General features: G+C 46.6%; 3 protein-coding genes across 6 annotated transcripts in view; 1 reads left to right on the top strand and 2 right to left on the bottom strand.

Annotated features, from left to right (window-relative positions):
• LOC149348566 (uncharacterized) overlaps positions 1–24,052 on the bottom strand; it is a 237,716-nt gene that overhangs the window by 98,856 nt on the left and 114,808 nt on the right. The window lies entirely within an intron of this gene.
• Positions 1–24,052, bottom strand: part of LOC149348569 (uncharacterized) — a 216,527-nt gene that overhangs the window by 131,716 nt on the left and 60,759 nt on the right. The gene's annotated exons all lie outside the window — the stretch shown is intronic.
• On the top strand, positions 16,842–21,584 carry LOC149348573 (uncharacterized). The gene is made up of 2 exons (XM_089585854.1): positions 16,842–17,179; positions 19,580–21,584. Exons 1-2 carry the CDS (start codon positions 16,895–16,897, stop codon positions 20,678–20,680), a joined length of 1,386 nt encoding a protein of 461 aa, XP_089441980.1. The 5' UTR covers positions 16,842–16,894; the 3' UTR covers positions 20,681–21,584.

Raw genomic sequence — 24,052 nt, 5'->3', positions numbered from 1 at the left:
CGAGACGGCTGATTTAACACAGTCAGCCTGCTAACCCTTCATGTGGTGCCTTCTGCTCTTGATTTGTGCCTTCATCAACACTCTAAGCGCCCATAGAGTGTTGAGTGGAAGCTAGCGCTTGTGTTTTGCCTTGTCCTTGCTTTTTGCGAACCTCGTGTGTACGATCCACTATCCCGAATCATCACCCGTCTAAATTTCGTGCAAAAACAAAAATAAAACTGAAAATCTGTGCAGGACACATCATAAGGAGTTGGGTTTCTCTCTTCCAATGATTACTCTCTCGGTCTGCGCTCTGTCGCGGTGGCTCAATGATTATGGCGCTGGGCTCCTGACTCGAAAGACGCGGGTTCGATCCAAGCCTCGCCGGTCGCATTTCGATGGAGGCGAAATCTTAGACGTTCGTGTGCCATGCGATGTTAGTGCACGTTAAAAACACCCCAGGTACTCGAAATTTCCAAAGTGCCCTTCACTGCGGCGTCTTTCGTAGTCGATCTTTGGGATGTTAAACACTCCTGAACCATAAACCATTTCGGTCTCCAAAAAAAAAAAAGCATTGAATATCTGCTAGCCTACACTCCAGCATCGAATCAAACCAGTTTTTTCATCCCTCCCTGCATGGATTCCGCAAATTATACACATGCGAAACACAGTTACTTATGTACACCAATGATCTACATTCATTTTTAGACTCGGGGTTCATTACTGATTGTGCGTTTCTAGATTTTTCCAATGCCTTCGATAAGATTAATCATCAACTTCTAATACTAAAACTCAGTCACCTTAACATCGATCCTGTAGTACTTGACTGGATAATTGCATTTCTTTCAAACCGCACCCAGTATGTCACAGCTAACGAGACTGACTCCCTTGAGGTACCCGTCCAATCAGGAGTACCTCAGCGATCTGTCTTGGCTCCATTGCTTTTTATTATTTATATTAATGACTTACCCAACTGCGTATCTAGCTCTATTTGTCTTTTCTCTGATGACTGTGTAATTTACCATAAAATAACTAACGCTTCTGATGTGAGTTTACTCCAGACTGACTTAAATAATATCGCTTCTTGGTGCTCCCTTTGGCAGATGAAACTGAATGCTGCAAAATGCAAAACAATGCGAATTTCCCGCAGTCAATCATCCTGTCCAAGCTACTGTATTAATGATTCTCCACTCGACTCCGTTTCAACTTATAAGTACCTTGGAGTACACATTGCGAATATCCTATCCTGGAAGTTTCATATTAACTACACAACAGCCAAAGCCAATCGCATGCTTGGGTATTTGAAACGTAACTTTTCACTACCTCCGTCTTCACTTAAAAAACAGCTATATACTACCTATGTACGACCCAATCTCGAGTACGCTTCATCCATATGGGACCCTGGCCATGTATCACTGAATAAAACCTTGGAGAGCGTACAAAATCGCTCTGCTCGTTTTATTCTCAATAATTACCACCGCACAGCAAGCGTCACTAACATGAAACTAACTAAATTTGCCCCCTCTCACTGTCCGTCGTAAGATTTCTCGTATTTGCCTCTTACATAAAATTTATCATCATAACCATCAACTCAGGACGCGCCTGATCACAGATGCTGCTGTGACGTTCCGTGCGTGCGCTACGAGGGCCCATATCTTAGGCGGAATCTTCTCTGTGCTCAACCCCGGAGGCACCCTGGCAAAGGACGCAGCTCGTTCCGTCCTACTCCCTTGTCTCCCCTTAAACGGTCCGCGTTCGACGGCGCCGCGTTGACGGAGCCCTCGGAGGCAGCAAAACCACTGAAAGGGTACAATGGTACAAAGACGCCGGGGGGAGAGAAACGCCCCCCCCCCCCCCCTCCCAGTGCCACGTCCGCCTCCGCCGCATAGGGAATGCCAGCCCAATTAGGCTGCCTGGCCGTACAAGGACGCAAAAGAGGCTGAAAACCCGATAAGAGAAGAAAGCTGCCGGCGGGAGAATAACGACATCCCAACGCGGGAGGTCGGGGCTGCCGCGGGCGCCGCCGTGGAAAGGAGGACGAGGGAAACAATTCAGCCTGGAAGAGAGGATATCGGGCGTGGGCGGCGGAGCAGGGATAGCTGGCCAGTGCGGACGAAAAGCACGCTCAGGGACGACATCGTTCACAAAAAGGGTCCTTCAGCGCCGAAGCCCGACGGCGCGCAGCTTCTGCCAGCCACCGACGGAGCGCAACTCCGGAGCCCCTCCATCGCCCCCATGAAGGCGTCGCCACGTAAGCTCGGTCACCCCAGCCTCTGATGTACAATGTATAATTATTGAATACATCATTTTGTTTAAACTGAGCCATACGGTGTCTTCTTGCCTCTCCGTCCCGTGTGGACCTGCGCATTATGTGGGGTCGTCACACTGCGCATGTTTCTGCCCGTGTAGATCACTGCTACAAAGTCGCCATACCTCGCCACAACAACATGACATATGCACATTCATTTCTACCAAAAACATCCCGTGACTGGAACCATCTACCTGCTGACCTGGTCGCTATCACCGACAACCACCGATTTCGAACTTGCCTACTAACATATTTTGAAGCCCTTTTTTTATTTTATTTTTAAAACTTGCACTGGCGCTTATCATGATCTGTATGACTGTTCCTTCATTTTATTTTATTTATTTTTTACGTTGATGCTCTACTCTGCTGCATTCTGTTCAACCGAACTATTGCAGATTTGTAACCGACCCGTGTGCTTTGAATACGTGCCGTTTTTGTTCTTTTTTCGTCGTTGTTGTTGTTGCCTTTATATTTTTTTTCTGTTTTCTTTTAATAACCAAATTGCATAGTGTCCCTTTTATTTCTGCTCTTCCCCTCTACAATGCTTTTGTAAGCCCTGAGGGTAAAATAAATAAATAAATAAATAAACGGCAAGGCAGGCTCGGTGAAGCAGACATTACGACACGCAAAGGGAAGGGGAACTGCGCTCGAGGCGGATATCGCATTGATTGTAACCTTGACGACGGGAAGAAGGAGAGAGGGAGGGAAACGCTGATAAGAAAGGGCCCTTGTCGGAGCGGCGCAGCATTTTTTTCAGGGCTGAGCGCTGGAATAACGTAAGACAAGATGGCTTCCGAAAGTGTGCTATACACGCTTGCCGGGTTCGCCTCGTAGCTCGACCGGAGGCCGCTGCACTTTTTGAGGCCGCTTGCACGGATCAGAGTGTGCGGTGCCTGCTCCCTGGTGCGCCCAGAGACGGCAGTTCTCTCCTGCATGCACGTCGTGTGCGGGTCTTGTTACGAGCAGTGCGCGCAGGACGGCACGATCGTCTGTCCCCTGGATGGCCTGCAGTGCCCGGAAGAAGACGTCGAATGGAAGGAGTGGTCAGCCGACGGCCTGCTCAAGAGACAGGTGAGCCAAGTGGACAGAAAGTACAGGTGGCAGGTCCGTGCAGTCCCATGTTAAGAAACGCCAGTGTGTGGCATACGCTGCCGGTTCGTCAATAACTAAGTGGCTGGCCCTAGCAAGGCTACTTTTGAAACTTACTGCTTTACTTAGTTTATTTCCAGTGCTTAAGTATACCTGTAAAGGGGTTTCTCGTGAGGGTGGGGTGTTTCTAATTATGTAGGAAATGTCCAGTTCAGTGCTTGAAGTGATCATGGATACAATGAAATCTAGCAGCAGAGTGAAGGTCATTCCAGCCCTTAGACGGTCGTGCTAAATATGGAGAGAGCTCGGCCTACGAACCAGCTGAGGGTGGATGTACAGGTGCACCAAAAGTAAAACGGAGCCCGCGAGAGGGCAACAAAACTGGAAAAAAATTACAAGCCAGTGCGCTCTATCAGCAGATGCGCAGCAGAGAGCGAGGGGCCGTCGGCACATCCGGCTGACCCACCTCGATGGTCTTATGCTCGGCTTATCGCCGGCACCAGCGAAGCCGCGCCGCTACCATCACTGCTCGCCAGGGGGCGCTTTTCAGTGCTTCATGCTAAAGTCACTGGAACTCTGAAAGTACCGCAACCAGCGGGCGGCGCGCGGGCAACATTGGGGTGTTGTTGCCAGAGGTGGTCCAGCGCGGCGAGCGCGTCGTCTGCTAGGCGAAGAAAGTCTCCCTTGCGGCCGCCTTGCTCATCGGTTTTGCGCAAAAATTAATCTATGAAAGTATTCATGATTGAGACCTCAGATGATGTGAAGGTTTCGAAAACCTTGAAAGCGTCGCACGGCAGCTGCGCAGCCTCTCGTATTCTTTAGCCCACGGGTGTGAGCTAACAACGCAAGAAGCAGGCATGTCCTATTTTGCTTCCGTGAGAGGCTCGCAAATGCTTGTTTTCGTGGCCCGGAAAACTTTAAAGCCGGAGGCTGCGTACATACGAGCGGGATATAGCAAAACGTTTAGTAAATCGGTTCACTTAGAAGTCTAATGCGTATAAAATGTTCCCTGTGCGCTTGCTGTTTCCTGCTGCCTATTCTTCCCTCCGTGTGGTCAGTCGCCGGTCGGAGGCTTGTGGGAGGTAGTCGGGCGACCCCAAGGTCGACGACGGGGCCAACGCTCTAACTGTGCGGCCAGATAGCCAGTAGCATGCGAGCGCGCTGTGGCTGTATTTCGATGGAGGCGAAATACAAAAACTCCCGTGCGCAGTGCGATGTAAGTACGCGTTAAATAACTCCAGGTGGCATAAATTCTCCCACTGCGCGCCACATCGGCACCCTTCATAGCTATCGTGTCGCTTCGGGACGTTAAACTGCGCAATTTATTATTTTTTATTTAAGCCTCATTAGCCAATATCGATGACCAGCAGGGAAAAAAATCCCGTAAAGCAACGTCTTCGAAGACATTTATTGCTGTCACACTCACACAAACACAGATACACGACGCACACGAACGCACACAGACACACGCAATGCACAAAGACACACGCGCACACAGATACGCACGCAGACACACGCATACACAGACACACGCGGTGCACAAAGACACGCGCTCACACAGATACGCACGCAGACACGCGCACTGACAGAGACACGCATACACAGACACTCGCGGTGCACAAAGACACGGGCGCACACAGATACGGCCGCAGACACACGCATACACAGACACACGCGGTGCACAAAGACGCGCGCACACAGATACGCACGCAGACGCAAACACTGACAGACACGCATGCACAGACACACGCACGCACACAGACACGCGCGCGCGCGCAGCACACATGCGCGCACACAGAGACACGCACACAGACATACGCTCATATAGAGGTACAGACACGCGTGCAGATGCACACAGACACACACACACGCACACGGACGCTATACTGAACGTGCTACTTCATAAAACACGCCGTCCAGCCACCTCGGAAGCACTGCGCCCAGTCGGCTCCAAGAGCGAGTGGACCATCTATGGAGGCGTTTGATCACGTGATCGCAACTGGCCAATAGGCGGCGCGGCGGCGAAGAGAAAACAGCTGCGGTACTTTCAGAGTTCCAGTGACTTTACTTCATGCAAGCGTTTATTGTTTGCCCGCATCCTGCAGGAAAGCGGACCTTCAGCGGCGCGCGCTTTCTGCTTCGTCAGGAATAGCACCATTTTCAGTCTGCGTAACCGCCTTGGTTTGCGCTTCACTGGCGGCGAGTTTCTTCTGTTAAGAAATATGAACGCTTCTGCACAGGTTTCACAACTGTGGTAGGAAGAAAAGAAAAGCATGCATATATTGCCTCATTTGTCTTCATAACACAAATAAATGATTAACGGCATAGGAAGCGAGGTAATTGAAGACCCTTGCTTCAGCACGAATTGGCTTTCTTACGCCGGAGAAAACAGTTACACAAATTTTCATAGAAAATAACGTTGTTTCTGCGTGAGTCGTTCTCGATCGGTTATATTTTGAACATCTGTTAGTATCAAGAAGACAGCGCAGCCATTGCATTTGAGCGCACTTAAGCGCACTTTAAGTTCACTTGCCAAACAAACTCGCCGTCAAGTGAAGCGTTGCTTATTTGTCGTTATAGTTGTTTATTTTATTGATTGCAAAAATAGGGATAAATGAGACCAGAATAAATAAAGAGCTCACAGTGATACCCTATTTGGACACAGTTTTGAACTTGAGTAACATTGCTGGATTTTTATACTGCCGAAAATCCAAGCGGACGGAGCCCAAATTAGAAAAGGACGCAATACCTCGAGATAATTAGGTGTAACAGAGTGTTTTGGTGTTGAAGAAACCGATTATTTTTTAGCGATAGCCAGGACGTTATTTACAATCAACATATCTACTCGCTTCCGCAGAATATAGAACAGTAGTAGTTGTCTTTCGTAATATATACCTTTTCTATTTGTATTGATTTTCAATATCAGTTATCATTTTTTTTAGACGAGGGTACTTTTTACTGCGTTAGTTATTTGTTTATTTGTTTCCGTCAAAGCAGGTATAGTTTTATATCTCTATTGCTGCATGCACCAAAGTCCTTCCTGTTTTTATTCACTCTAGCCAAACCTCTGTACAGGCGAGAATCGCAATGCCGCGTGTACGTCTGGATAGCTAATCAACGTTTTGCTCAGCAAGTGATTCAGCGTTATGTTTTAAACAAACCTTGCAAGAGATTTGCACTTAATGCCAAATATTTGCTTAGGCTTCACAACCAAATATATTACATAAATAGCTCCTCCATCACTCCCCACTTCTTAGCATTCAATGCAGGAGCTTAGTGGCTGTGGCATCCGGCTGCTGAGCCCCAAATGCATGCGATGGGATTCTGGCAGCGGAGGCCGCACTTTGATGCAGTCGAAATGTAGAAACTCTCGCGTGCTGTACGATGTCAGCGCACGTTTATTTACTTATTTTTCAAATACATATCGGGTGCCCTTCAGAGGCCAAGGCACGAGCATCGACAGAACACCCTAATGACGTTTGCATAGAATACTAAAATGAACATTAGTTCTAAAAAAATGAAAGACAAAAAAAGAAACATTAAATGACTCCTAGAGGTATTAGAAACCCATGGAGTCTTCTCATAGCTGATATGCGGCTTTGCGAATTAAAACACCACAATGTATCCCCCCCCCACTCCAATCTCCAGCTTTGAGTCTATATTTTCTTTAATATCAGATTTCCTCTTTCCTTCAAGAATCGTTAACTGAGAGTTATGAATAGAAACAACTCATTCCTTCTTTCACTGGCCCGCGCTGCGTGCTGTACATGCGTTTACATTGTCAAAAATTGCCTTTTTTTTTCGAAATGACACTCAACATAATTATCTACGTACCAATTCTGATAGTTAGCTATCGGTTACCTTTAATCTTCGAACCAATAAATCATAGAAAACATGCCTATTTCCTTCTGTTCTTATACGCATTATTTCTAATTATATTTTAATTATCCAGCCTTTGTGATCCACCAGTTTTCTTACTTCCAGGTTATGTGCTGGAACCAAGAAAACGGCTGCGCTGCTGTAATGGCCGCTTCGGAGATCACTCAACATTTCCAGCGCGACTGCGGACACCACTCCACTCGCTGCCCCAAGTGCGCGGCCTCGGTTCTCTGCAGCGACGTCTGCGCGCACCTGTGGTCGAACAGTGCAAACCAGGGGGCGCCTCCTGCAGCGGAATGCGGAGGACAGGTTGTGCACAGAGACGAGTCACCTGCTTCGACAGCTTCGAGCCGAGTGTTGCAAGAGCAAGCCCGCGAAATGAAGGCCCTTCTGGAGCAGGTGGTTAGTGAGAGCAGAGCGCTGGGCGACCGACTGAACGAAATCTCGCACGGTCACATCTCCACAGAAACGTGTAAGCACGAACTCTCACAAGCAACACGCCAAAGCCACGACACTTTAACACAAGGCATTCGCGAAATTGCCGTGCCTAATGAGGAGATGAAACGGTCAACAATCGACACTGTCTCCACTAGGACGGGCGCATTGGAAGAGACACTTAGTGGCAAGTTGGTAAGTGCGACCCGAGAGAACGGTGACAACTGTTCACGGCTGGCAGGTGCCACCGACGCTGCAAAAGCTGAAGCGAAAGAAAATTTCCAGAAAACAATGGACAGCATTGGCCTCGTTGTTGGGCACAATAAGCTACAAGTACAGCGCTGCGAGTTTTTTGTAAACGGTGTGGAACCACTGAAACAAATAGGGTTGCAGGTAGGGTATGCTCCTTATTTAAGCCAGCGGGTGTACCTTCGCGGCTACAGCATCTCACCTGGAATTGCTCTCCAAAAACATGCCGAATCCCTGACCCTGCATTTGCGGTTCCAAATACACAAGGGTGAAATGGACGACTTTATTCAGTGGCCACTCGAGCACCGAATGAGGCTAAGCGTCGTGCACCCAGAAGAAGGCGTAAAATTCCAGCTCGAAGTGAAACCCTGGCGTAGACACACACCTATTCAGAGGCCTTCAGAATCATCTAACGAGCCCAGTCATTTTGGAATCCCGTTCCTTAACCTAGGCGACCTCGACCGCGGTGGCTGTGTGCACGCAGACCAGCTTTGATTAATATTTGAGTTGCTGCTGTGAATCACTCTTGCTCGAGAGACAAAAGAGAACTTTCTTATCTGAAACTCCCATAACGTGGGTCGCCTGAGCTCAGGCTACAATCTACTACTGGAGAATTAGTCCTGTAGAGCATTCTCTGCACTAACTGGGATGCGTACGTCGCTCCTGCAGTGCTTTATTTACCCTGTGTATGATGGGTGTGCAATACTAATCGTTAAAGATTGTTCTTTGCAAAGGTTAAAATTTGGCCTTTCCATCGCCGTCGACGTCCGGAAAAAGGAAAAAGCTGAATTAGGTTCTGTCTAATAGTTAGCTTCTTTACAATAACAGCGAGGAGGACTGTTGCAAATATAGCTTTAGCCTGCAAATTCAGATTTAAAGGTATAAACTATTATTAGGCATACAACTGCTTTTTTTTTTAAATTGGAAACAAGGTTTGGAAACGTGATAACTTTTGGCGCTGTGGTTAACAAATTGGCTCCATTTCTCATGAGATTTGAAAACTGCGCGACTGCGTAGCAATGACAGCGATGCCCACAAAATGACCTCACTCCATGGCACACGTGCCGCACCACCGTCGCACAATTTGCGAATTCTCCTATAAATAATAAATATTTTTTAAGTCACGGGGCCGCAGGTAATCAATTTTACGCAGTTATCAATGATTATTGTAGCTACAACTAGGAGGCAGCTACACGTCTCTAATTGGAACCACGCGCCGATGTGTAATGGCTATACAGTTACCTTTACGTCGTAGTTGACTAGCTTTAAATTTGACTTCATTTGCTTCTGTTCTGATGTCGGTCAAATGTGGTGCAGAAGCCATCTTTCAACCCGAAAACTACTATTTGTAAACGTTAATAGCACACTTCCCTGAAAGTGACGGTATGAATGAGCCGAACTGTTTCCACTGTTCAGACTGTGTGTTTTAACCGCAACTCTGAATTAAACGATTAAATATTTTGTGAAATAAAATTCTCTTGCGTTTTCTTCTTTTTGGGTTTAAGATGATGGACGTTGATAGATGGAGGGACAGAATATATACAAAACAGCTATATCTGGGTCTAACCTTCTCACCCGCCGGCCGTTATCTGAATTCAAAGTGGCAGCAGTTAATTTTTGTACTTTAGCAATATGGGCGTCGTCCTGCTATCTCGTTAGTTTGGAGTGATTCTACCGCGCACGTCATTCCCCATTCACCCCAAACAATCATACAACCTTTACCGCCGGCCCGAAAATCAGCAAGGTTATATCCTAGAACGTAGCACAGACTCATGCCGCATAAAACCGCCGGCCCGAAAATCAGCAAGGTTATATCCTAGAACGTAGCACAGACTCATGCCGCATAAAACCCCAACATCCAACCAAGCTACACACCCGCTGACTTTTTACTGCACGCGGTGCTCCAACACTGTTAGCGCCGCACTTCCACACTCGACTTCTGTGTCCTGTTTATGACTCGATGAGCTGCCGCGCGCGACAGTGCGCTGCGCTCGCTTGAAGCATGCCCAGATCCTGATAACTGAGCTCGACGCTCGGAAGTTCCGCCTAGATTTATTTGACACTCTCATGGCCGTCCCCATCACACACCACCCCAGTACCACATCCCTTTCGCCTCTCACGCCGGCCGCCCGCCTAATATGGATGTACGACAGGCAGAGCTTCAATCACCCCTGCCCTGCACCCTGCCCATAGTCTGAGCCCTCACATTCACAGCCCCAAAATCCATGACGGCTTCCTGCTCCCGCCTACCCCAAGAACCTCACGAAAACGCACTCATTAAAGCTTAACCACTACCCACTGCGTGCTTACCGAAAGCCTGAGAAGTAGCCTGACAAGTATTCGGCATGGAGAACGCCTAGAAACTTACAACCTGCATCAGTGGGAGTTTGTGGTGTTAGTCACTCATTATTTGAATTTGAAGGTAGCACTGTTAGTAAGACCGCGGAGTGTAAGACACGACAGAGAAGTGCGCTACTTTACAACTGCTTTATTTCTCGCTGATGGGGTAATAATGACAGGCTTTCTCACATCACATGAGTTCAAAAAGGCGGCGCCTGTAGTTAACATGTTACTGTCATCGCTCACATTCTCTAATCTATGTTCCATCTGTAACAAAGCATGAACAAAAATGCTTCTTATGAACAGAATTCTTCCTCTTCATATCTTCGTCGTACTCAGGAGGAATCACCTCCTTCGCGGCTAAAAATATAGGTAGTTCTGTGCGGCGATTTCTTTCTCGACTGGTGATGAGTTGGACACAATTCCGGCTATTGAGACATTTTCGTTGTGGGCACTACATTATAGTTTCCTTTAGTGTTATTCCTTGAAATGTAGCTTACTGCAATCGCTATATCGTATTTCCGAAGAAACAGCTGGGAAATAGAAACTATGGATTCCAGCTTTGTTTCCAGTCACAGTGAGTAAGGCAGGGAAGCGTATTTCTGCGTGAAGCGAAGATAAATGACGCGAACCATGAATTACTGTCGGTAGCTATGCGGAGCGTGAACCGCATATATGGACTAATTTCCTGTTCTGCTTCTCAGTATTGTTACGCGTCCAAACAATAAAAAAGTTCCTCTTGTGTTCGAGGAGTCTTCAGAAATTATCACGGCGAAATCATCACAGAGTATACTTCGGTCGAGCATCCTATGATCTTATCTGTGGCAGGCACCACATGTTAACAATTGGGCGCCAGGCATTGTGTACCATAGGTTCGCTGTATTTTATCTTCATGAACGAGTGTAGCCCGTGTTGAGCGCATCTGTAATCTTGGTTTATGACTGCAGTGGCCTTGTCGGAACAGAGAGCCTTTTCAGGTGGTTTTGCTGAGTAGCAGTGCTGAAAAAATAAACGGGTATGAAAGCAGCCCCCACAGCGGTGGTAAGCAGAAGAACCTGTCAGCGCTGCTGGACAGACAAATATTCTGAAGAGGAGAACCAATCAAAAAGAACAAGGGAAAAAAAACGACGCACACCATGACGACTGAATGTACGACGGCGACCACCTAGTCGTCGTGGTGTACGTCCCTCTTCTCTTAACTTTCGTTTTAATTCATTCATTCATTCATTCATTCATTCATTCATTCATTCATTCATTCATTCATTCATTCATTCATTCATTCATTCATTTGGGACACCCTCAAGGGCCCTCAATTTGAGGGTTTTATGGTTCTCCTCTTCATTATGTACCAACTGGCCCGGATTTCCCCTCTTCTGCGAAAATATTCTGTCCGATAACGCTGAGCACTTCTCCTTATCGATGCTCATTAAACTTGCATCGTTCATTGGACGCAAGGGCAACGTCTTCAGAGACAACAGGGCAAATTCGGTGGGTGAAGATGGGTGTTCGTTGGTGGGTGAGCCTTACGGCAGGCTGAAGGTGGGTTGTTTGCTGGGCAGTAACGTATTTCGGAGTTAGTGGATGACTGGTGGGCAGTGCTGGGCGGATTGTGGATGGAGGTCTCGTACGGCAAGGAAGCTTTATCACACAACACTAGATAGACTCATTTCACCGAGATAAGGCCGTAGTGCCAACGCATTCAAATGCTGTGCCCTGTGGGATGTCAGCACTCGTTAAACGTGCACTTAAGAGGAATCTGAACTCGTCTTTTTGCCGTGGGGAACTCTATCTACAGGTTCCCAGCGTTCTTAAAAACTTCGAATTATAGCGCTGTGCGCCCGATTTCCCTAATTTAAAGAGGATTAACGTCCGCCCCCCCCCCCCCCCCCCGCCCCCTTTTTTTTGAATTCCCCGCAGACGGTGGGAGGAGTCGACCAACGCATGAAGTGTCTTTCAGGCAGTGCATTTTCAGGCGGTTTTGCTCAGTAGAAATGCTGAAGAAATAAGCGGGTATGAATGCAGCCCCCTGAGCGGTGGTCAGCAGAATAACCTGTCTGCGCTGCCGGGCAGACATATATTCAGAAGAGGAGAACCAGTCGGAAAAGATTAGGGTAAATAGAGCGACATACTACACCATGACGACTGGGTGTACGAGGACGTCCACTCAGTCGTCGTGGTGTACGTCGAGCTCACGGGTCGCCGCCTCTTTGAATACATGGAGCAGACCAGAAAAGGAAACGCAGTCAAGTTTATTGAGTAGCACTTGGAAGGTCCCTGCATTTAGGCCTTGATGAATCCCGACGAACAGAGAGAATTAGGGATAAAAATATCAGTAACTAATGCAGAAAAAAGCAAGAATTTCAGGGAGGAGGACGCAGCTTTCTGCAAAAGGTCATTTATATTTGTAGATTTACTTCAAATTTTCTAAGCGTCAATTAAAAATTTATGTTGCGAATATATTGTAATAAACTTTCAGTGTTGCACTTTTTTCAACTATTCAATAACCCCAAAATTTGTAAGAAGCCTGCACTGTTTAAAGAAATGTGAAATCAAGCTGATTCCAAAATCATCGAATTTCTATGGGCACACTACAGGTCCATATGCTTTGAATTTATTTTTTCGCAATAGCAAACTCTGAGTTTTCAATTTCTGCCATGCAGTTTCTGCGGACACGTCTTCACTTAAAAGAAAATTCCAAGGGGGAAATTTATAGCTCACAGTTTTGAAAAACAAAAAAACCTGTTGACCTGCAGAATACAGAAAAATAGATATCTGAACGAACAAAATAAAACTGCACGAAAGGAATCGGTCGCACAAAGCAAGCGAGAAACCAGAAAAATAATATCGAGATAAAAACATGACAGTGACGCCTACAATTACATCTCCTGAAGTCTCCAATGTTATATTCGTTGACGTCTTTTCTTGATGTAATGTTTCTTGGTTGCCTCTTTCTGCACATGTCGTCCTCTTAAGTTGGTTGTAATTGGTTTTTGAGCGCCAGCAACAGCGCGCGAAGGCCACAGCTGCACATCCATGGCGTCTACCGGTCAAGCCATTTTGAGCACAAACGCTACCAGCGGAGCCTGACTAATTCGAATACTCGTCTACGACACCTTCCTCGATAAAGTCTCTCGCAGCAGCCCGAAGAGGGGTATTCATACAACAACAGTGCACGGCAACAATGCGTAATACAGTACAAGATACCGCTTTCCTGCGGCCAGTCGTACTTTGGCCAAACAACAGGAACGTTCGGGATGGAGAGTCCGGACTTTTTCACGTCATTGCCTTTTTCCTAAATGCAAACCTAGCTACGAGGAATGCCTAGAGATAGGGGAAAATAGAGAAAAAAGAACAAGAGAGATGATTGAAGCCTTCGCAAGGCACAAGGTTGGGATTGAATATTCTTTAAGCAATCCATCCTCATCACTATCAACAAAAGGCATTGCGTTCTTGGAAGCAGCGCACAGCGCGGACTTGTGAAACTTGCTTACATGCTTTTAGGTTTTCTTTTGGCTGCAATTTGTCTACTTTTGTTTTTGCTGTCGAGATGGCTGATTTAACACAGTCAGCCTGATAGCCCTTCATGTGGTGCCCCCTGCTCTTGATTTGTGCCTTCATCAACACTCTAAGCGCCCATAGAGTGTTGAGTGGAAGCTAGCGCTTGTGTTTTGCCTTGTCCTTGCTTTTTGCGAACCTCGTGTGTACGATCCACTAGCCCGAATCATCACCCGTCTAAATTTCGTGCAAAAACAAAAATAAAACTGAAAATCTGTGCAGGACACATCATAAGGAGTTGGGTTTCTCTCTTCCAATGATTACTCTCTCGGTCTGCGCTCTGTCGCGGTGGCTCAATGATTATGGCGCTGGGCTCCTGACTCGAAAGACGCGGGTTCGATCCAAGCCTCGCCGGTCGCATTTCGATGGAGGCGAAATCCTAGACGTTCGTGTGCCATGCGATGTTAGTGCACGTTAAAAACACCCCAGGTACTCGAAATTTCCAAATTGCCCTTCACTGCGGCGTCTTTCGTAGTCGATCTTTGGGATGTTAAACACTCCTGAACCATAAACCATTTCGGTCTCCAAAAAAAAAAAAAGCCTTGAATATCTGCGTGCCTACACTCCAGCATCCAATGAAACCAGTTTTTTCATCCCTCCCTGCATGGATTCCGCAAATTATACTCATGCTAAACACAGTTACTTATGTACACCAATGATCTACATTCATTTTTAGACTCGGGGTTCATTACTGATTGTGCGTTTCTAGATTTTTCCAAGGCCTTTGATAAGATTAATCATCAATTTCTAATACTAAAACTCAGTCACCTTAACATCGATCCTGTAGTACTTGACTGGATAATTGCATTTCTTTCAAACCGCACCCAGTATGTCACAGCTAACGAGACTGACTCCCTTGAGGTACCCGTCCAATCAGGAGTGCCTCAGGGATCTGTCTTGGCTCTATTGCTTTTTATTATTTATATTAATGACTTACCCAACTGCGTATCTAGCTCTATTTGTCTTTTCGCTGATGACTGTGTAATTTACCGTAAAATAACTAACGCTTCTGATGTGAGTTTACTCCAGACTGACTTAAATAATATCGCTTCTTGGTGCTCCCTTTGGCAGATGAAACTGAATGCTGCAAAATGCAAAACAATGCGAATTTCCCGCAGTCAATCATCCTGTCCAAGCTACTGTATTAATGATTCTCCACTCGACTCCGTTTCAACTTATAAGTACCTTGGAGTACACATTGCGAATATCCTTTCCTGGAAGTTTCATATTAACTACACAACAGCCAAAGCCAATCGCATGCTTGGGTATTTGAAACGTAACTTTTCACTACCTCCGTCTTCACTTAAAAAACAGCTATATACTACCTATGTACGACCCAATCTCGAGTACGCTTCATCCATATGGGACCCTGGCCATGTATCACTGAATAAAACCTTGGAGAGCGTGTACAAAATCGCTCTGCTCGTTTTATTCTCAATAATTACCACCGCACAGCAAGCGTCACTAACATGAAACTAACTAAATTTGCCCCCTCTCACTGTCCGTCGTAAGATTTCTCGTATTTGCCTCTTACATAAAATTTATCATCATAACCATCAACTCAGGACGCGCCTGATCACAGATGCTGCTGTGACGTTCCGTGCGTGCGCTACGAGGGCCCATATCTTAGGCGGAATCTTCTCTGTGCTCAGCCCCGGAGGCACCCCGGCAAAGGACGCAGCTCGTTCCGTCCTACTCCCTTGTCTCCCCTTAAACGGTCCGCGTTCGACGGCGCCGCCTTGACGGAGCCCTCGGAGGCAGCAAAACCACTGAAAGGGTACAATGGTACAAAGACGCCGGCGGGAGAGAAACGCCCCCCCCCCCCCCCCCCTCCCAGTGCCACGTCCGCCTCCGCCGCATAGGGAAAGCCAGCCCAATTAGGCTGCCTGGCCGTACAAGGACGCAAAAGAGGCTGAAAACCCGGTAAGAGAAGAAAGCTGCCGGCGGGAGAATAACGACATCCCAACGCGGGAGGTCGGGGCTGCCGCGGGCGCCGCCGTGGAAAGGAGGACGAGGGAAACAATTCAGCCTGGAAGAGAGGATATCGGGCGTGGGCGGCGGAGCAGGGATAGCTGGCCAGTGCGGACGAAAAGCACGCTCAGGGACGACATCGTTCACAAAAAGGGTCCTTCAGCGCCGAAGCCCGACGGCGCGCAGCTTCTGCCAGCCACCGACGGAGCGCAACTCCGGAGCCCCTCCATCGCCCCCATGAAGGCGTCGCCACGTAAGCTCGGTCACCCCAGCCTCTGATGTACAATGTATAATTATTGAATACATCATTTTGTTTAAACTGAGCCATACGGTGTCTTCTTGCCTCTCCGTCCCGTGTGGACCTGCGCATTATGTGGGGTCGTCACACTGCGCATGTTTCTGCCCGTGTAGATCACTGCTACAAAGTCGCCATACCTCGCCACAACACCATGACATATGCACATTCATTTCTACCAAAAACATCCCGTGACTGGAACCATCTACCTGCTGACCTGGTCGCTATCACCAACAACCACTGATTTCGAACTTGCCTTACTAACATATTTTGAAGCCCTTTTTTATTTTCTTTTTAAAACTTGCACTGGCGCTTATCATGATCTGTATGACTGTTCCTTCATTTTATTTTATTTATTTTTTACGTTGATGCTCTACTCTGCTGCATTCTGTTCAACCGAACTATTGCACATTTGTAACCGACCCGCGTGCTTTGAATACGTGCCGTTTTTGTTCTTTTTTCGTCGTTGTTGTTGTTGCCTTTATATTTTTTTTCTGTTTCCTTTTAATAACCAAATTGCATAGTGTCCCTTGTATTTCTGCTCCTCCCCTCTACAATGCTTTTGTAAGCCCTGAGGGTAAAATAAACAAATAAATAAACGGCAAGGCAGGCTCGGTGAAGCAGACATTTCGACACGCAATGGGAAGGGGCACTGCGCTCGAGGCGGATATCGCATTGATTGTAACCTTGACGACGGGAAGGAGAGAGGGAGGGATACGCTGATAAGAAAGGGCCCTTGTCGGAGAGGCGCAGCATTTTTTTGAGGGCTGAGCGCTGGAATAACGTAAGACAAGATGGCTGCCGAAAGTGTGCTCTACACGCTTGCCGGGTTCGCCTCGGAGCTCGACCGGAGGCCGCTGCACTTTGTGAGGCCGCTTCCACGGATCAGAGTGTGCGGTGCCTGCTCTCTGGTGCGCCCAGAGACGGCAGTTCTGTCCTGCAAGCACGTCGTGTGCGGGTCTTGTTACGAGCAGTGCGCGCAGGACGGCACGGTCGTCTGTCCCCTGGATGGCCTGCAGTCCCCGGAAGAAGACGTCGAATGGAAGGAGTGGTCAGCCGACGACCTGCTCAAGAGACAGGTGACCCAAGTGGACAGAAAGTACAGGTGGCAGGTCCGTGCAGTCCCATGTTAAGAAACGCCAGTGTGTGACATACGCTGCCGGTTCGTCAATAACTAAGTGGCTGGCCCTAGCAAGGCTACTTTTGAAACTTACTGCTTTACTTAGTTTATTTCCAGTGCTTAAGTATACCTGTAAAGGGGTTTCTCGTGAGGGTGGGGTGTTTCTAATTATGTAGGAAAAGTCCAGTTCAGTGCTTGAAGTGATCATGGATACAGTGAAATCTAGCAGCAGAGTGAAGGTCATTCAAGCCCTTAGACGGTCGTGCTAAATATGAAGAGAGCTCGGCCTAAGAACCAGCTGAGGGTGGATGTACAGGCGCACCAAAAGTAAAACGGAGCCCGCGAGAGCGTAACAAGACTGGAAAAAAATTACAAGCCAGTGCGCTCTATCAGCAGATGCGCAGCAGATAACGAGGGGCCGTCGGCACATCCGGCTGACCCGTCACGATGGTCTTATGCTCGGCTTATCGCCGGCACCAGCGAAGCCGCGCCGCTACCATCACTGCTCGCCAGGGGGCGCTTTTCAGTGCTTCATGCAAGCGTTTATTGTTTGCCCGCATCGTGCAGGAAAGCGGACCTTCAGCGGCGCGTGCTTTCTGCTTCGTCAGGAATAGCACCATTTTCAGTATGCGTAACCGCCTTGGTTTGCGCTTCACTGGCGGCGAGTTTCTTCTGTTAAGATATATGAACGCTTCTGCACAGGTTTCACAACTGTGGTAGGAAGAAAAGAAAAGCATGCATATATTGCCTCATTTGTCTTCATAACACAAATAAATGATTAACGGCATAGGAAGCGAGGTAATTGAAGACCACTTGCTTCAGCACGAATTGGCTTTCTTACACCGGAGAAAACAGTTACACAAATTTTCATAGAAAATAACGTTGTTTCTGCGTGAGTCGTTCTCGATCGGTTATATTTTGAACATCTGTTAGTATCAAGAAGACAGCGCAGCCATTGCATTTGAGCGCACTTAAGCGCACTTTAAGTTCACTTGCCAAACAAACTCGCCGCCAAGTGAAGCGTTGTTTATTTGTCGTTATAGTTGTTTATTTTATTGATTGCAAAAATAGGGATAAATGAGACCAGAATAAATAAAGAGATCATAGTGATACCCTATTTGGACACAGTTTTGAACTTGAGTAACATTGCTGGATTTTTATACTGCCGAAAATCCAAGCGGACGGAGCCGAAATTAGAAAAGGACGCAATACCTCGAGATAATTAGGTGTAACAGAGTGTTTTGGTGTTGAAGAAACCGATTATTTTTTAGCGATAGCCAGGAGGTTATTTACAATCAACATATCTACTCGCTTCCGCAGAATATAGAACAGTAGTAGTTGTCTTTCGTAATATATACCTTTTCTATTTGTATTGATTTTCAATATCAGTTATCATTTTTTTTAGACGAGGGTACTTTTTACTGCGTTAGTTATTTGTTTATTTGTTTCCGTCAAAGCAGGTATAGTTTTATATCTCTATTGCTGCATGCACCAAAGTCCTTCCTGTTTTTCTTCACTCTAGCCAAACCTCTGTACAGGCGAGAATCGCAATGCCGCGTGTTCGTCTGGATAGCTAATCAACGTTTTGCTCAGCAAGTGATTCAGCGTTATGTTTTAAACAGACCTTGCAAGAGATTTGCACTTAATGTCAAATATTTGCTTAGGCTTCACAACCAAATATATTACATAAATAGCTCCTCCATCACTCCCCACTTCTTAGCATTCAATGCAGGAGCTTAGTGGCTGTGGCCTCCGGCTGCTGAGACCCAAATGCATGCGATGGGATTCTGGCAGCGGAGGCCGCACTTTGATGCACTCGAAATGTAGAAACTCTCGCGTGCTGTACGATGCCAGTGCACGTTTATTTACTTATTTTTCAGATACATATCGGGTGCCCTTCAGAGGCCAAGGCACGAGCATCGACAGAACACCCTAGTGACGTTTGCATAGAATACTAAAATGAACATTAGTTCTAAAAAAATGAAAGACAAAAAAAGAATCCCCCCCCCCCCTCCAATCTCCAGCTTTGAGTCTATATTTTCTTTAATATCAGATTTCCTCTTTCCTTCAAGAATCGTTAACTGAGAGTTATGAATAGAAACAACTCATTCCTTCTTTCACTGGCCCGCGCTGCATGCTGTACATGCGTTTACATTGTCAAAAATTGCCTTTTTTTTCGAAATGGCACTCAACATAATTATCTACGTATCAATTCTGATAGTTAGCTATCGGTTACCTTTAATCTTCGAACCAATAAATCATAGAAAACATGCCTATTTCCTTCTGTTCTTATACGCATTATTTCTAATTATATTTTAATTATCCAGCCTTTGTGATCCACCAGTTTTCTTACTTCCAGGTTATGTGCTGGAACGAAGAAAACGGCTGCGCTGCTGTAATGGCCGCTTCGGAGATCGCTCAACATTTCCAGCGCGACTGCGGACACCACTCCACTCGCTGCCCCAAGTGCGCGGCCTCGGTTCTCTGCAGCGACGTCTGCGCACACCTGAGGTCGAACTGTGCAAACCAGGGGGCGCCTCCTGCAGCGGAATGCGGAGGACAGGTTGTGCGCAGAGACGAGTCACCTGCTTCGACAGCTTCGAGCCGAGTGTTGCAAGAGCAAGCCCGCGAAATGAAGGCCCTTCTGGAGCAGGTGGTTAGTGAGAGCAGAGCTCAAGGCGACCGACTGAACGAAATCTCGCACGGTCAGAACGCTCTCACAGAGTCGCTTAAGCACGAACTGTCACAAGCAACACGCCATATCAACGACACTTTAACACAAGGCATTCGCGAAATTGCCGCGTCTAATGAGGAGATAAAACGGTCAACAATCGACACTATCTCCACTAGGACGGGCGCATTGGAAGAGACACTTAGTAGCGAGTTGGTAAGTGCGACCCGAGAGAACGTTGACAACTGTTCACGGCTGGCAGGTGCCATCGACGCTGCAAAAGCTGAAGCGAAAGAAAATTTCCAGAAAACAATGGACAGCATTGGCCTCGTTGTTGGGCACAATAAGCTACAGGTGCAGCACTGCGAATTTTTTGTAAACGGTGTGGAAACACTCAAACGAAAAGCGTTGGAGGTGGGGCATGCTCCTTATTTAAGCCAGCGGGTGTACCTTCGCGGCTACTGCATCTCACCTGGAATTCATTTAAGAAAAGATGGCGAATCTGTGACCCTGCTTTTGCGGTATCAAGTGCACAAGGGGGACATGGACGACTTTATTCAGTGGCCACTCGAGCACCGAATCAGGCTGAGCGTAGTGCACCCAGAAAAAGAAGCGAAATGCCACCTCGAAGTGAAACCAAAGCCTACACACGAATCTAATCAGAGGCCTTCAGAATCATCTAACGAGTCCAGTTATTTTGGAATCCCGTCCCTTAACCTAGGCGACCTCACCCGCGATGGCTATGTGCACGCAGACCAGCTTCGATTAATATTTGAGTTGCTGCTGTGAATCACACGTGCTAGAGAGACAAAAGAGCACTTTCTTATCTAAAAAACCTATATGTGGGTCGCCTGAGCTCATGCTACAATCTACTACTGGAGAATTGGTCCTGTAGAGCATTCTCTGCACTAACTGGGATGCGTACGTCGCTCCTTTAGTGCTTTATTTACCCTGTGTATGACAGGAGTTGAGCACTAATCGTAAAAAATTGTTCTTTGCAAAGGATAAAATTTGGCCTTTTTATCGCCGCCGACGTACGGAAAAAGCTAATTTGTTTTCTCTAATATTTAACTTCTTTACAATAGCAGCGGGCAGGACTGTTGCAAATATAGCTTTAAGCTGCATATTCAGATTGAGAGCTACCCACTATTATTAGGCGTATATCTTTTTTAAACTTGGAAACGTGATAACTTTTCGCGGTGTGGCTTAACAAATTTGCTCCCTTTCGCATTCGACTCCAGAACTGCGCGACTCCGTAGCAATGACAGCGATGCCCGTAAAATGACGTAACTGCATGACAGACGTGCCGCAACACAGGCGCGCAATTTTCGCATTTCCCGATAAATGATCAATATTTTTTAAGCCATGGGGCTGAAGGTAATAGATTTTACGCACTTATCAATGCTTATTATAGCTATTACTGGGGATGCAGGTATTGATCTCTAATTGAGACCAGGCGCTTGTGTCTAATGGCTAAAAGGTCACCTTTACGTCGCAGTTTACAAAGTTTCAAATTAACTTGATTCAGTTCTCTTCTGATTTCGGTCAGATGTGGTGAAGAAGCAATGTTTAAACCTGAAAACTACTATTTTTAAACCCTAATAGCACCGTATGAAGAAGTCCAACCACTTCCACTGTTCAAACTGTGTGTTGTAACCGCAATTCTGAACTAAACGATGAAAACTTTTTCTGAAATAAAGTTCTCTTGCGTATTCTTCTTTTTCAGTTTGAGATTATTGACGTTGTTGGATGAGGGGACATGATATATACAAAACAGTTATTTCATTTCATTTCATTTTATTACCTTTAAGGCCCCTTAAAAAGGGGTGTTACATAAGGGGTGGCAAGAATAAAAGCACAAATTCACAATGACAAGAAAGTTTCTACATTATCAGTGAAAAGTCGTGGGCAGGTGATGATGGCAACGTTGTTTGGAAGGCCGTTCCAGTCTGCGGCTGCACGAGGAAAGAAGGAATTAGAAAAAGAGACGGTGCGTGATCGTGGACGGGAAACTTGTAGGCGATGGCTGGTGCGGGTGGAAGAATATAAGGTGCGATGTGCATAGGGCTGTGGAAGAATTTGTGAAATAAAGACATGCTGGCAATGCGACGGCGGAGCGATAAGGGTGATAATCCGGATGCTGTTTTTAAGGACGAAACACTGATGTCATAAGAGTAGGTTGAATGAATGAAACGAGCAGCGCGATTCTGAACAGATTCGAGGGCATTGATGAGATATGCTTGATGAGGATTCCAGATGGGCGACGCAAATTCTAGTTTGGACCTGAATAATGACTTGTAAGCTAATAACTTGACATGATGGGGAGCATGATGAAGATGGCGCTTTAGGAAACCTAATGTCTTGTTTGCTGACGATATTATATTAGTAACATGCAGGCTCCAAGAAAGATCGCTCGAAATAGTTATGCCTAGATACTTGTATGATTGAACTAGTTGTACGGGAACTTCAGATAATACGTAAGAGGAGGTTAAAGGATTACGGCGACGGCTAATGGATAAAAGATTACACTTACGTGGGTTAAGTTCCATTAGCCATTTATTACACCACTCCTGAACGGCATTAAGATCATTTTGAAGAGAAGATTGGTCAGCGGTGGTGAGAATAGCACGATAAAGTACACAGTCGTCAGCGAACATGCTTATGTTAGATGTTACATTTGAAGGCAGATCATTAATGTATATACGAAACAGTAGTGGGCCAAGCACAGATCCCTGTGGGACGCCCGACGTTACTAAGAGTGAGTTAGAGTTCTTATTGTTAACGGAGACAAACTGTGAACGATTAGTCAAAAATTCTTCAATCCACTTCAAAATATGGGGGTGCAAATTTAATCGAGAAAGTTTTATCAGCAGGCCTTTATGGGGTACTTTATCAAAGGCTTTGGCAAAATGTAGAAAAATGATATCAGTCTGTAGATTAGAATCAAGGTTAGCATGCAGATCATGAATGAATGTGGCAAATTGGGTCTCGCACGACTAACCCCGGTGAAACCCGTGCTGAGCAGGATGGAAAAAGTTATTCGAATCAAGGAATGTCATGATGTGGGTATAGATGACGTGTTCCATGATTTTGCAGGGAATACCAGTTAGAGAAATGGGGCGGTAATTAAGCGGCGAGTTCTTGTTACCTGATTTGTAGACTGGAACGACCTTCCCATTTTTCCAGTCTATGGGCAGTGGACCTGTGAAGAGCGACTGAGGGACGCCGTAGTGAAGTGCTCCGGAAATTTCGACCTACTGGGGTTCTTTAACGTGCACTGATACCGCACAGCACACGGGCCTCTAGAATTTCGCCTAAATAGAAATTCGACCGCCGCAGCCGGGATGTAACCCCGTCACCATAATCACTGAGCCGCCGCGGCGGCACCCACACTACAAATTTAAAACGGCGATTACTACTGCTAAACAAGAGATTCGGCAACACATACTAAGTTGAAGACCGAAATATAACCTCCTGCGCTAAGAAAGCTCGATAATTAGAAAAACAGCGGCTGCAGAGTAGACATCAATGCTTTGATTATCATCGGAAATGGCATTTTAACCTGAGCACATCGATGGTACAGTGCAATGAAATTATGATGAAAACACTAAACTTCTCAAGTGTGTGTATGTATTAAAATATTGTAGCGAACCACGACGGCCGCGCCCGATGTTTCCGAGGAGGATGATGAGAAAGACGGAGCACCGCCGTGCTGTAAGAGATCGCTGTTTAGCCTTTTGCTATTACATCCTTAGTTTTACCATCATCAACATCAGCCTGACTACGCCCACTGCAGGGAAAAGGCCTCTCCAATGTCTGCAATTAACCCTGTCCTTTGCCAGCTGGGACCACCGTATCCCCGCAAACCTTTTCAGCCAGCCTAACTTTCTGCTGCCCTCTGCTACGCTTGCATTCTCCTGGAATCCGCCGAATTACCCTGAAAGAGCAGCGGTGATCTTGGCTTCGTATTACATGTCCTGCCAGGCCTATTTATTCCTTGATTTCGACTATTGAGATTAACTCGCGTTGGTTCCCTCGCCCTCTCTGCCTCCTTCTGGTCTTATAACGTTACGTCTATCATTTTTCTTTTGATAGCTCGCTGTTTCATTCGTTTACGGACCCTCTTTCACTATTACAGCAACATCCCAGGCCCTCTTCCAA

This window comes from Amblyomma mixtum, chromosome 4, assembly GCF_055824585.1.
Source record: "Amblyomma mixtum isolate Tamu chromosome 4, ASM5582458v1, whole genome shotgun sequence".
Taxonomy (NCBI): domain Eukaryota; kingdom Metazoa; phylum Arthropoda; class Arachnida; order Ixodida; family Ixodidae; genus Amblyomma; species Amblyomma mixtum.
The sequence above is the reverse complement of the archived record's forward strand: the minus strand, read 5'-3'. Positions and strand labels throughout refer to the sequence as shown.

Excerpts from the sequence above, each read along its gene's own strand:
- LOC149348573 (XM_089585854.1), top strand. The coding sequence starts at position 16,895 with ATGGCTGCCGAAAGTGTGCTCTACACGCTTGCCGGGTTCGCCTCGGAG. Across the intron at positions 17,180-19,579 it reads ACGACCTGCTCAAGAGACAG|GTTATGTGCTGGAACGAAGA; the intron begins GTGACCCAAGTG and ends TCTTACTTCCAG.